At 35.7% G+C, this 14762-nt stretch overlaps 1 protein-coding gene across 3 annotated transcripts; it reads right to left on the bottom strand.

Moving 5' to 3' along the window:
- Positions 1-795: 795 nt before the first annotated feature.
- Positions 796-13147, bottom strand: Xpac (DNA repair protein complementing XP-A cells homolog Xpac). Of its 3 annotated transcripts, none has more exons than XM_071666357.1 (7): positions 13099-13147; positions 11684-12095; positions 10190-10307; positions 9054-9181; positions 8353-8518; positions 5238-5355; positions 796-4177 (listed from the first exon to the last, which is right to left on the bottom strand). In XM_071666357.1, exons 2-7 carry the CDS (start codon positions 12076-12078, stop codon positions 4026-4028), a joined length of 1077 nt encoding a protein of 358 aa, XP_071522458.1. In that variant the 5' UTR covers positions 12079-12095; positions 13099-13147; the 3' UTR covers positions 796-4025. The 3 variants fall into 3 exon arrangements, with proteins under 3 accessions (XP_071522458.1, XP_071522457.1, XP_071522456.1); XM_071666356.1 differs by having other exon boundaries at positions 13081-13139; XM_071666355.1 differs by having other exon boundaries at positions 12705-13106.
- Positions 13148-14762: the final 1615 nt, after the last annotated feature.

The raw sequence follows: 14762 nt of genomic DNA, 5'->3' as shown, positions 1-14762 counted from the left end.
GGAGCATTGTGGTATTTAAGGGGTGATGCTTTGTCAGTGGGCAGAACCAAGGCATGTGAAACAGTCAAAGGAAACCACAGACAGGTCTGTGGGGAATGGCTGTAGTATGGGGCTCTAGTTTCAGTGCATTGTACATGACGGCTTGAAAGTGGATGTAAGCAAATGAGGCCATGTCTTCAATTGTCCTGTTCCTACCTCTCTATGCTAGAAATAGCAAACAAATATGATTTTTTTTTTTCAAAAGTATGGACAGTACTCCTTCCTGAGTACTGTTTCTGATGCTACTTCTCATATAGGAAAGAATGAACACGTTTGAAAATCACACTTCAATTTTCCTAAGTAACTGAATTAATATGAATCTGGAGGTAATCAGAACTTTTCTTCAGTATGAAAAATTCATTATAATAACATTTTACATTAAAAACAATTAAGTATTACTTCAGAAGATGTTATGCAACTATCTGTCGCAAAATTAGGAGCCATACTCTTGGCAAGGGTTGTTTTTGTACATAGTTACATTTTTCTTAAATTATCCCAAGTTTTCTGCAATAGTTGACTATGGTTTTCTACATATTGTTTTAATTTTTTTTACATCTTGCACAAAAATAACTTAGGCTTAACATTTGAATTACACTTCACTGTCTTTGGAAAATTAATGTACAAAATCACTGAGCATGTCTGTATATATATATATATATATATTGCTTTAGCATAATAACAATATATATTACTCACCCAGTAAATATGGATCCCCTTAATGACCATCTTGAAATGAGTCAAGGATGGTCCAGGGTATTTTGCCATAAAATTTATTATTAGTTTCTTACACACAACTTGTACGTTTAAAAAGTGAAAGTATTTTCCTGTTAATGTACAAATGTTCATCTATAATAGGCACAGGTATAATTATATTTGGAAAATTGTCACTCTGTAATGGGCATAGGTATAACTATAGGTGGGAAATTGTCCCTTTTTTTGAAATTGAGTTTTGAAGTGTTCATATAAATCTTAATTCCATAACAGATTTTCTTGAGAGTGCATTACTGACATCATAACCCTGTTCACAATGGCAACTAGCAGCTCTATTTGTAATTCATCTTCTGGTTGCTCCAATATCCTAGCTTAAGTAAGTATTATTTTAAGATTTACCTATGAACTATTTTATTAGAAATCATTATCCTCTATAAATACATAAATATATCTATAAAAAAAAATTTACATTTTGTCTAAAACATCAGTTATCATTTAATAAAACACACAAGACTGGGAGGGATGAAAAATTTTTAGGGTTTACCATCCATTGCAATCTTGGCTCTGGGATGCAGTTATCACGAAGACTTATTCTATATTTCCCTGTAACTTGTTTGTACAGTAATTAATAATTATAAATTCATATGCATTAAATTTTACATCTGCCTAATGTAGATAAAGCTAATCAATAATCAATTAAAACAGACAACACTGTAAAGGAAAACATGAAAGTCTGGAGTATGTTTAGACACTACAGCAAGATATCCACCTCCAGTAAGATAAGGAGAACAGGGGCTCAAAATGACAGTTTTACTATGTGAATCCTATCATAACTAGATGGCAATGATTTTCCCTCCATGAAGGACAAAATTTTTGTTAATTTTTCTGTATGACTTCAGGCCTTGGATTCTTTGAACTGGATATTTTCTAAATGGCTTTACTGCTGCTGACATATATATGGTTTAGAAGTTTTCATCAGTTCACTACCACTGACCTGTATCCCATCAGAAATTTTTCAATTCCCTGTACCAAACTGATTATCACCTATTCAGTGTTGTCATGCAGTAGGTCTATTTTAACATTTTAACCAGACGTCATGTAGATTGGTGTTGCCTAGTAAAAGGAAACACGCATAGATCTAGAATCCATGTTTCAGCAAAAACATTGAATATAAGCTGATCAGTGGTAAGGGTATGAATTGCCCAAGGCTTCCTTATACAACAGTTACATACTTTCCCTTCAGCCATGGGATGGGGACGAGGTTACGGTTGACTGCAAAATGTAAATGACAGCAAGCAGTATTGGCTCTGAAGCAATACAAATGATAATCCATCATGATAAAAAGAGCAAAGTGCATCAAAACACTACAGGTACAAGGTGATGACAGTTAAGACTTGTCAAGACCAGTCTGTGTAGTGCTTTGTGCTGTCACAGCAATGATGCTCCCACCAGGTTTTAACTCTCCAAGGGAAAGGTGAGGTGATTTCACTCGCTTCATCACTGCTTTCTTGTATGATCTTTCATTTTATATGAAAAATTGGTTTACCTTTACTTGAAAGACACTGTGTAAGCCTCCTTAAGGGTTCAAGTGTCTCTTCTGGTCATTGTTTAAAGGATGTCAGAGCAGTGCAACAGGAATTATTGACAAAGACTGATTTCGATGAATTAAATATGCTTTCTGGTTGTACAATTTTAGTTCCCTGAACTAATACTATGCCTTTCAGGCATGGTCAGTCTATGTGAAAATGTCAAGGAAGCCTGTATGAGATCTGCACTATTTCATCATGTAAAAATTTAAGCCAAGCTTTAAAACTCTTACAAAGTAATAGATATAGTTGATGAAAACCTATATTAGTCAGATATGTCTGCCACAAAAGTACCACTTGTCTCACTGTGTATGCATATCTGCCTAAACAGATTTTTTAAAACTGTACATATATTGTTTTGGTTAGTAGTTACAACAAAATTATTTGGTCAGCATCCATTTGATACATAGAATATACACGTATAAATACACACTTTGTATGCAAAATCAAAATTTCAGGACAAGGGCAAGTCCTAAGGTGTCAAACTCATTGATGGCAGCAATGATATCTTTACCCATACCTTTGTAATTTTCAAGAGGAGCAAGGCTGGTCAGATGCTGTCATTGGGTAAATCTCTATATCTTGTAGTAGTAAAGTGCTGAATGAGCATTCAGCAGTGACTCTGAAGACTGGTATGGTCTGCAGTGTGGAGGATGACATGTATGAGGAAATACAGTTCACTGGTGGTGATGATGGCACTGAGTAGGCTAGATGGCATCTGGGAACTTGACATGTTGGTTTCTAGTTGTATCAGCTGAGGCAACTGAAGGAAGAAGTGGCCCATATTCTTCTTTGATACTCTACAAAGTGTTATATCACTTTGTGATTGAAGTCAGGGAGGATGTAATGAGCACAAAGGCAGCAAGTTTGTTGTCAAGTTCACTTACATGATGGTTGATTAGAAGGAAGTAGAAACTGGGTCACCAGTAGTCCCTGGGGTTGGACTCTGGTATGATCAAGTAAGGACAAATTCACACCATGAGTGACTTTACGTGCTGTGGTCTACATGCAGCCATGGAAGGCATTATCCCACTGTTCCATTTAAAGGAAACAAAAGTTTGTCTGTTTGATGTGATGCACAGACAAGGTTGTTGGTTTTAGCCCTGAGTGTATTACATTATCACATCAAGAACTTCAGAAGATGGCGGCTGACTTGGAGGCAATGGTGAAACACCAACAGCTGGATGGAAACAACCTTGTAACTCTGTGATAAAGCAAGTGTTTTTGTAAACAAATATGATGACTGAGTGTTTTGATCACTAATATCTACAGCTTTACAGATTATTACTTAACAAGAGGGCACAGGTCTTTTACAAGTCTCCTTGCCATTTCTGGACTAATTGACTATTGTATGGAAAAAAAACTCAGGCTGTAGCATCTCCTAACGATGCAATGGATGCTACAACAATCATTACTGACTGTATATTTCATCTCAAGGCTGAGACATGAGACAGGTGATTCAAAATCTTTGTTCAAATACAAACCAGCTGTGGTGAACTGAAAGTGAAGTAATGTGACAGACACAGCAGCTGCAATGAATGAGTTAAAGTACATTTGGCTGGCTATGTAACTTAATATGTATTAATCTTTATAGTGTATTTTGTCTTGAGCCTCTATTTGCCTATTCTAAGCCATAAATATGGAAATGGTGTAAGATTTATAAAAAAAATTCATCACTAGAGTTGTTGATTATAATTTATCATAGGTGTAACTGTGCCCGCAGGTTTTGCAAGTGCGAGAGTATTCATCTTCATCAGGAAGATAGACTTCTTCACCATACTCATGACTATGAGATTTTGTTGCCCGAGTGTACAAACTGCTTCTTACATTCATCCTCAGTTCTGAAATAGTAAAGTACCATAACATAATTAGGTTAACCAGAAACCAAATATTTCTGACTGAATATATTTTTTGTATTACATAAACTACTTGTTAATTCCCACAATAGCTTCCTTTGAAATGTGTGGCGAGGTGGCGATGGGAATGGATGAAGGCACCAAGTATGAATATGTACATGTGTATATGTCTGTGTATGTATATGTTGAAATGTGCAGGTATATATATATGTGCCTGTGTGGGCATTTATGTATATGCATGTGTATGTGGGTAGGTTGGGCTACTCTTTTGTCTGTTTCCTTGCCCTACCTCGCTAACGCGGGAGACGGCAATTAAGTATAAAAAGAACTTTTTCATTGACCTACCTTTATATCAATTAATGCCCAGCTCTGATGTTGACTTTTTTCTGTAATTGGAGCCTACAATGTACCAATCTTTATTTCAATTAAGGACCAGCCTTGAAGAGGACTTGTCTGTGATTGGAGCATCCAATGTAAAAAAAAATTATGCCTCAGATCTGAATGATACCTTTTCAAAAGACTGTCATGGGAATATAAAAAGTAAGGAAGTATAGGGCCTTTGCTGTAAAAGAACATCAGTTCAGCTTCATTTTCTCAAGATTATTTTTCCACATGCTTGTCTAAGTCGTCTTAAGTAATATCAGGACAGACAACTCGACATTCGATAAATTATTCTTACTGGCCTCCTCCTGTTCCTAGTTTTAGAGAGTGATAATGCAAAGGGAAGGATTTTCAGCCCCCTGCTCTTGCCCCACTTTTGCTTTTTATGAAATGCAGATGTATGGGTATCATTTCTTCTCCCCTGTAATCTCTAGGGATAACTTTATGACATTGTACTGGATAACTTTTGAGTATGTAAAGCAACTAATTTGCTGAAAAAGAAGTTACCACTGGAAATCCCTGACCATATTGTCAACAGCTTAATGGATACACAGGATGCAAAACAATATCAAGAGAAAATCTCCATTGCAAAACTACAATACTCTGAAATCGGAATTATATTTCTACATCTAAAAGCCAATAGAAATATTTAGTGGACATTTACCTTTCATCTTCTTGTTGAACTTTTTTTGCTTGTTTATTTCACGTTGATCATCTTTTTTCTCTAGGGCCTTCTCTAAGGCATCTTCAGAACCCCATACCACTAGTGCTCGCTTCTCAACCTGTAAAGCTTCAAAGGTGAGCATCCTTTACCTTTATGTGTTAAACAAACAAAATTATTTAAAAAGGAATAAATGCCAATTCTAAAAGAAACCAATTTGAATATTTGGTGTTGGCTGAACAATAGCTAACATGATTAATGAATTGTTGCAAGCTCGAGAGCACTTGATGAGATTCATATCAAGGCTTTTATTTTCTGCTAATGTCATTAGACAGAAAGACTGCTCAAACAGTGAAGGTACAGCTTTGTTTATGCTAGATTTACTTGTAGGTACTAGTTGGTAGGCAGCCAATGACCAGGGAGATGTTACCAGTATCACCTGCCTGGGTATTGGGAAGGTTATTGACATCTGCTTAGTAAGCTAGCACTTTAGTGGTTGTCAAGTTGCACTCCTCTGACCCAGATAGCTGTCTTTTTCTTTTTGCTTCACTAACATGTGGACTATTGGCATTCTGTCCACACAAACATACAATCTCTCTTTTTCATATGTAACACTTAACTCGCACAGCTCATTCTTCGTAACTCTAGATTATCCTACATTGAGCATTATGTGCTAGTCCTGCCTTCTGGAAAAATAGCATCAGCAGTAGATAGAAGTAGTAGGTAGGAAGATTTAGGCAGGAGCATTAGGTAGAAACATTAGGTCGTACGTAAAGCATTAAATAGTAGTCATTAGGAATATTAGGTAGGAACCTCTGCAAACACTGCGCTAGACTTGCCCTCTGCCACCCTCTGCCAGTGGCCTGTTAAGGGTGAAGCACTAAAGGCTGAGAAGCGACATAGAAGTTCTTTAGTTATAGAGATTCTGTTGCCGTGGCCACCCCTTTATGGGAGTTCTAATTGGAACAGGTGTTAGAGATATAAACAGACAGATTTACTTGTGAACAATTTTTCTGACTATGCATGCTCAAGGTTACACCAACGATGAAAAGTCACCATTGACAAGGTTGTATCACTGGTAGCACAGTCTCATCATAGAGCTTCTCATTCTAAAGGAGTCTACACTTCCATGCAACTGGAAGCAGTGCAGCACTGGTCTCCAGAAACCTTTAGAAAGATCCTGGGTAACATCAGGACTCTTCCTTTAAAATTGGTCATGGGTTAATTATAAATGAAAAAAAAAATTCTCTTGCATCATTAGGTAACATCCTTAAAAATAAGGATTACCTTAGTCCAGGACCATTGACAAGAGACATTTTCTAACACATTGCAATGACACATTTACCATTTAGGGAATAACAACCAACCATCACTGCCAATCTTCATAATCAAGCCTAAGTAGATTTAAGCCAAAATAATATGGAATCAAATACATTCTAACTTTGGAGTACCACATTTAGTCTTAGCTAGTCATTCACCAGGTGACAAGTTCTGGTATGCATGTAAATGTCAACCTTTATAGTGCAGTGGTTTTTGGTGTAACTCATGTCTCATTGGCCAAGTTATAAGTACTGAACATGGTAGCCAGTTAACAGCCAACCCCATGTTCTTCCTCCCATTTCAAGGCTGGTTAATATACAGGTGTTGGCATAAGATGTGGGATGTATATGTGCATATAAAATGTTAGAAAATATATACATACAAGATTAAGAGGTGGAGCAACATGGGTATAAATTCTCCCAGTAATGTACAAGTAGTAATGACAATTACAGCATCTGAACAGATTAAATTCCTCCTTTTTTTAATACCCATGATAAACAGCCTATCTTGGAAATTTACATGTTATAGAGTGTAGACCCATCAGTGCTCAATGTTGACATACCATGTTAAGTTACCTACCGAGCTCGCTGACACAAACCGTAAATGGAAGGTATTTTCCATGTAATATACTGTATAGGTTTGTATAAAGGTAGAGTTTTCAATAACAAATTTTTAAGCAAAACATACTTGGTTTAGTATTTTTGCCAGTAAAGGGTGAACAAGTATGAAATAAAAAGAACAGATTTCCATGGGTTGAAATCTATGCACAAAGGACAACATTATTATGAAACATGAAAAACATTTCTCAATTACCTGTACAGAGTACAAGTATGCTATTCCATGCTTTCAGCAGACTAAACTCCTCAGTCTTAGTAAGCCTACTGTATAATGATTTCCAATAACCTTTAACATATAGCATGCTTCTGGCAGGATAAGCATTAGAAACCTATACAGCTTAAACTAATTAGTCCAGTATATGGAACTGTCGCTCCTCTTCCAAAATAGCTTTCTAGTTGTAATATGAATCATTTATAGCAGTAATCTATGTCAAGTCTGATGAAAAAAAATCAAGTGATGAAGTTTAAAAAGAACTGACAAGTGATAAGATTGGAAAATATCAATACTCTGAGGGCTAAGAGCCTGAAAGTGCAGGAGAGTTTAAGGGACACAGCAAACTGGAGTGATGTAGTTTACTGGGGATAACATGCTTTCATTGGGCTGAACCAAGGTATAGGAAGCAGTGGGAGTAACAACATAAATGTTTGTGGGGCTTAGTTATAGATAGGGGACTTTATCTGCTGCTCATTTTACATGACAGTAAGAAAGTGGATGTGAGCAAATGAAGCCATTTCTTCATCTGTTCCTGTTGATACCTTGCTAACACTGAAATGAAATGGCAAATAAATATGAAAAGATAATGGTAGATTTACAAACAAAGCATGTAGGGATTCACAATGATTATCAACAGCTTGAACATTTAAGTGTCGAAGGAATGAAGGAAGACCAGTGCAGGAAGAACATTACCTTTGTTGTGAGAGTGGTTGCATGTAATGAGTAGTGGAAAGACTGAAATTTAGGAGATAAACTACATGGTCCATCACACACTTAAAGCTGTTGTGCTTACAGGAAATATGTAAGGCTACAAATCTTACAAACAAATACATTGATAAAGTAGTCTATGGATTCATTTTCTTACAAATAATTCATTACATTAAAATTTGGGAAAATTTAAAGGTGCTTTTCATTAATCATATTCAGTAACCTTTCTGATTAAGTTAATAACTTCTAAACTGCTAACCTGAAGCTTAAGATAGAGTTTCATGTCACCCCATCTTGGGTTGTGAGGATTTTTCCTCACAACAAATTTCAACGGTGGCTCTCGCTTCTCAAAGTCTACATCCTTCAAAAGGTAGTCATTCCTGGCATCAGTCTTGGTGATCAGAGAGTGCTTGTCATCATTATCTCTGAAAATATCAGAATTATATAGGTCTTTAACCATGCGCTTTTTCACGTGACCCATCTAGTCTAATTAACTAACTTGGTTACTCACTCTTCCAAATACCCTTATCATTTATTATACTATCTTCCATTCATGAACAACTTTCCCATTCTATTTATCTAAAGCTTTAAAATTCTCTGCTCCATTTCCTTTGAATGCAAAACACTAAATTTATTTACAATTCCATAATTGCAGTTGTAGAAGGTGACGAAGAGAGGCTGGAAATCTTCCCCTCCTGTATTACTTTCCCAAAGAAGGAACAAAGGTAAGTGTCAAATGAGTCTTTTATCCTGTAAGGCTTAGTAATCTGATATGGACATTACATTGCTCATGGTGGAAATAGCAAACACATGGAAGAAAGAGTTATAATAAACAATTAGAAAAGCAATTCCATTTATCAGCAGTATAAAGTCTATGGTGTAGAAAACAAAGCACTGTCCAAAAAAACATAATACTCTTACATCAAACCTTTCAAAATCTAATGGGAACCAATGTCTTACCTGCACTGGTCACATACAGGATGATCAAAATTGTGAAAGAGAAAGGAGTTGTCAAATGGCTGATCACATTCCAAGCAATAGGGACGGTCCTCCTCAAACAAGGGTGCAGGGTCTGTCACAAGAGTCATCTGCAAAGGCACATGTAAGTACCTGTTCAGTTTACAGGCCATTTCAAAATACTATTATAATTTTTGGTAAAAATGAAATAGGAAGAGGAAAAATTATGTAATTAATGTGGAAGACATGGCAGATATGAGAGTGGCATCGTTTTAAATGGAGGAAAGAATTCATGTAAATTAAAAAAATGGAAACATATTCATATACTCTAACTTTCAAAGGGTGGTAGTCCTCCAAGTGAGATTGGTCAGCTTGATACAGAGCCCCTGGCTCAACATAACAATCAGCCTCAAAGATACCATAAATGACACCTCAAAAAATCTGCTTGTGTGCAGGTCTGGACCAATATCTCAGGGATGGTAAAATGTATAGCTTAATGACCGTGCTGTCACTTTACATATAAGTAAATGAAAGTTCTTTGCAAATAAAGTTTGCTAAAGTTATGTGTACACATGAAGGATCAGGAAAGATACTGAAGGAAGGAGATGATATAACAGGTTAGTTTTTGTCATGCTACATGAAAGTGATTACTGTGTGAAATAAAACAAAGATCTCCATGAGTTAAGTGCGTTAAAGAAACATGCTGAATATAGTATGAAAGACATGCATAAGCAGAGATATGAATTTAGGAAAACAAATGTCAAATTTAACACTTCCTCAAACTTGTAAACAAATATATACATACCAAAAGAAAATGTTAGAAATTTTTCCTTGATATAAATACTGCAAAAGACCATAGTCATTCAATTCTAACATAATACTGTGTTTAAATAAGATACCTAATTAATGATAACATACATACTAATCAGTTATTATATATTTCATAACTAAGATGACTGAATTTACCATTAAGGATAGTGCACTCCAAAGAATACCTTAATTATCTGTATTTGCAGTTAATTTTTTTTTATAGTGCTCATTGCAGTAATCTAAAGCTGACTGGATATATCCTCAAAAAAAATAGAAATCATATGACTGGTTTCAAATTATGGGCATGTAAAAAGTGTCACACTACTCACTGCTGCCTTCATATCATCATCAGATAGGTCTTCATTTTCTTCAATGAAAAAGCCACCTCCAGTATCAATCATCTTGGTATTATTCACTCTAACTACCTTTGCTGAATCTTTCTTTTCCCTATTAAAGAATAAAATTCTTAAAGATTAATGTGCTTAGATTAAAGGTAAGGAATGATCACATTTAGTTAAAAGACTAATAATTTTCACTTCGTTATCCTTTAGTTTTTAAACTAACATCAGAGGAATTATAAAATAATATGGCAAATATGATTCTAACCAAAAAAGCACTGCCTTTCATTTTTCTCAAGCAACTCTAAAAACTGCAAAAACAAAAATAAGAATTCTGAACGCATTTGACCATCTTTCATTAGATTATTGTGCACTACAGATAGAAATTTGAAAAACCATGATAACAGAGCATCACGATTCCTAACAGACATTTACAGAAAAACTTGGATTTGCACATAGAAACAATGCTGGCGCACATGCTTCTCACAACAGATATTCAGCATACATCACATTTAAGTTGATGCTTTCATGTCATCTTTCCTGAAAACAGTAATAGAAGAGAACCACCTAAGAGCCTTGATGGTAAATAGCACAATAGAAAATATATTCAAAAGCAACATTCATGTAAACTTATGTAAAGAAAAAACAAACAAAATAATACATCCCCATGCCATCCTCCCAAAAACCATCTCGCATCTGCATGTTATTCGTAGCGAATGAGGAGAGATTTTGCAGTAATGAATTGAGAGTGAAATTAAGTGTTAATATTTTTGTATTTATAAAAATATTTCCCATCTAAAGACCTGATAAGAAAATATTTAGATGTTTTCTTACAGTATTAAAGATACTTTGAGCTTTCTGATTAATCCTTATTTAACATACAAGATATAGCAATGAAAACAAAATAAAAGATTGTGTATGAAAGTGTTAACATGTACAAAAATATTCATGATAGGCACAGAGTACATTTGAATCAAGAGAACAGAGCTGGTACAAGGGAAAGCTGAAGCTGTGGCAGAAGTAATGGGTGAGGGAGTGTGTTAAAAAGAAATGAAAAAGATATGGAACCAAGTGGAAATATGGTTTTACTGTTACCATTTGGAATATTTTGCTAAGACTATAAGCAGAGAGATCAGACAGTAAAAGTAGTAACAACATATATTTCAATGCACTAGTGACAAAATAATAATCTATAGTCAGTGGTAAAGTTTATGATAGAAAACTTCAAACATTAATTAGTATATATAATATATGAGGCATACAGCTTTTGAGTGATTTATATTCTTTGAAAATGTTTGGGATAAATTACAAGTCAAGAAATGGTAAAATGTACAAGCAGTATTTTAATGTTTAACCATAAGCTAGAGTACAAGTGGCAAACAAAGAGGTAATTCAAGAATGAGGAGATAAATAAAATCATTAACAACCAATTATGAGAATCTTAGGCCTCTTCACAAGGATATCTTAATGAATACCAGAACTTACTCATTTTTTGAATAAGGATTTCTTCTCTTCATCTTTTCGTGCTTTAACATGAGTGCCTGTTGTCGCTTCTGTTCGATATGGGCCCGTTGTGCTGGACTCAATACCAATTTTTCTTTCACCTCCATTGTAGAATTACTGTTGTCCTTTACTGGTGTTGCAGGAGGTCCCTGTTTTCCCTTTGAATCAGAGTCAGATTCATTTTCTGAAACTTTTAGCATCACTGCAGTGGCTTTATTTTCCTCAATTACTTCTATTTTTCTCTTGGCTTGAATTTTTGGAGGATCATTAACTTTTTGCTTGGATACCTCTGATTCTGAATCTTTAATAATTTCAGACAATTCATCATCATCTGAATCATCAAATATACTTCTCTTTCTTTTGGCTGTTGCAGACATTAGTAGACTGTTATGTTCTGTAAGGGTGATAAAAAAGCTATGGTTAATTCTGAAGAAAAAATCTAAAAGAATTATCCAGCTTACGGAATGAAGGTACTTTCTGCCTTTCGTACTTGCTCACCATTTCCCACATAAGTGAGGAATTGCCAGGATCAGACAAATAATGGCCACATTCACTCAATCCATTCTCTAGCTGTCACTTGTAATGCACTCTGGTTTCTACGCATTACACATGACAGCTAGAAAATAGATGCGCGTGAATGTTGCCTTTCTTTGTTCCTGGCACTATTTCACTAATGCAGGAAAATGTGAGCAATTATGGAAGAAAGCTACATTGTGCAAGCCATTTGTTAATCAATACGGTACATCATGCCAAACCTTCTGATCTTTCATCTTAAAATCTACCCCTGAATATAATTCTTCTCATTTCATTTTTTCTATGGGTCCAAATATTTTTCTTATTTGTTCTTTAGGGCTTCATGCTATACTGCATCAACTACTGTTTCGAAATTCACCCTAACACTTTTAGCTGCTTATTCCTCAGTCTAGCCATTTTCTGGAACCCAAAATCCCTTTTAAAAAAATATTTAATGGAAATACAACTCTATTAGTCATCTTAGTCTTACCTAGCTACTTGTACATTACAGTGAGCTTCATAACTTTAATTTATCAGCAAAAAACATGTATTTTTCAACATTACTTTCCCATCACTTCATGGGTTTCATGGTACGACTGTGTATGTTTAGTTTTACACCATTGGAGATTAACGTGTTAATAACAGAAAGGTTATCATAATAAAGTGTAAGTACTGAAGTTTAATATATTAATGTGAACTTATAAACAGTATCTATTTCGTTTAAGGTTGCAAGCTTTGAAGCAGCGGGTCTTCGTACTAACAAGACCGGTGTTTACACAATAATATAAGGTAAGAATCACGTTAGTATTATGTTAATAATTTCCTTAGCATCAAATCTTCCACAAAAAGCTGCTAAAACATCGTACAGTAATCAAACTCAGTACAAAGGTATAGTTATGGGGGTTCAATGTTATGTAAATAAAGCAGCCTACGAACCTAATTGTTATTGTCGGAAAATATTTTCCTTTTGTTTAGAAATTTATGCAGATTATCTTTTATGAAACTAAACATACTCATAGTCAAAGGAGAATATTTATAGCTAGAAAATAGTTGAAATTATTGCATGGATTTAAATATCCGTGCATGCTAAATTTTAACCGTCTGTCGGCACTCTCCTACAGGCATATATGTTTTTGTTGGGTTCTTGAATTTACTCTTCAAAAAAGGTGGAGTTTTTACATTCAAAATGAACATTGCGTCATTGCTAGGTGATACTGGCTGTTTTGAATGAAAGTATGCAAGTGCCTCCTCTTATCGAAATCCTGACTGGACTCATCATTCGGAACCCGTAACCTTTGTACGACAGAGCAACGAAAAGTAATCACGCTTAACCAACAATTTACTAATTTTCTAAGATCGTTGACCACCACACACCTAGTCAGTTTATCTATTAAGGTATTTGTTGCTTCGTTGGAAATACTGTAGTCTGGTCGCGTTTGTAATGTGTGCCCATTTATTTTAAGCGATTTATTAAAACAGAGCCCCACGGATATTGCCTGATTCTTGTAATTTCCGGTCATATGAAAGGCATAGAGGAAGAATTTCTTTTGACATGACTATCTATGACTGAATGCACGGACTATCATCCCTATCTAGACAAAAATCAATAGTGGATTACATATAGCACTTGGAATCTCTCGGAATCAGATTCATATCTTGTTACCCACATGAAACAAATCAAAATGGGATATGAAATATTACACCTTTGAACACACTTTTTTTTTTTCGCAGTCTAGTTTGTATCTTTGATCATATGTCACTTTAAAAAATGCAACTTATGGAGGACAGGTGGAACGGATTCTGAGTAGTCCTCCAAAAATTTCTGGGGAGGGAATTATATCACGTGCAGGAGTCTGGCCCTTGATGAAGTGAGAACATGTAACCACAAATTTTCTCTCTGTTCATATGTAATAATCCTTTTACGTCAGGAAAAGACGAAGAGCTGCCCAATTATCTCGCATCCACTTTTAGCTGTCATGAAAATTGCACCGAAACCAAGCCTCGGTGATCACGACATTGTTTTCTCCTGGCCGCTTCTTGTGCTGTGGTCCAGCACCACTGACAACACATCGCCTCACGAGTACCATATCGATCCACTTCATTCTGTTCCGTGCGGCCTCTCATCCTCAATACTGTTCAAGCCACAATACCTCAGAAACTCATTCACTCCATCCTTCTCTCTTTTCTGCCTCCCACTCCTCTTGGCTGTCGACACGTAGAGCCTGCCTGGTCAGCCTCACATCGTTCGTCCTATCCATACCTTCAAACCATTTCAGTTAACCCTGGTCAGCTCTCTCAATGAGAGTGCTCTTACTCCTTCCATCCCACATGTCATGAGTCATCTCATTTCCAACCCGTCCACCCTCTTCGGCTCATTTTCATTCATGACCCAAGACTCGCACCCATATAACACCGTTGGAACTACAGTACCATCAGATATACCCATTTTTATCTTTAAAGAGAGAAAAATCTCCTCCCACTCGCTTTTCAGTTAACTTCAGCTCCCTCGCCACCCTTTATCCCCATTTCATGCCCCGGTGGTTGCATT

This window comes from Panulirus ornatus, chromosome 11, assembly GCF_036320965.1.
Source record: "Panulirus ornatus isolate Po-2019 chromosome 11, ASM3632096v1, whole genome shotgun sequence".
NCBI classification, from domain to species: Eukaryota; Metazoa; Arthropoda; class Malacostraca; order Decapoda; family Palinuridae; genus Panulirus; species Panulirus ornatus.
The sequence above is the reverse complement of the archived record's forward strand: the minus strand, read 5'-3'. Positions and strand labels throughout refer to the sequence as shown.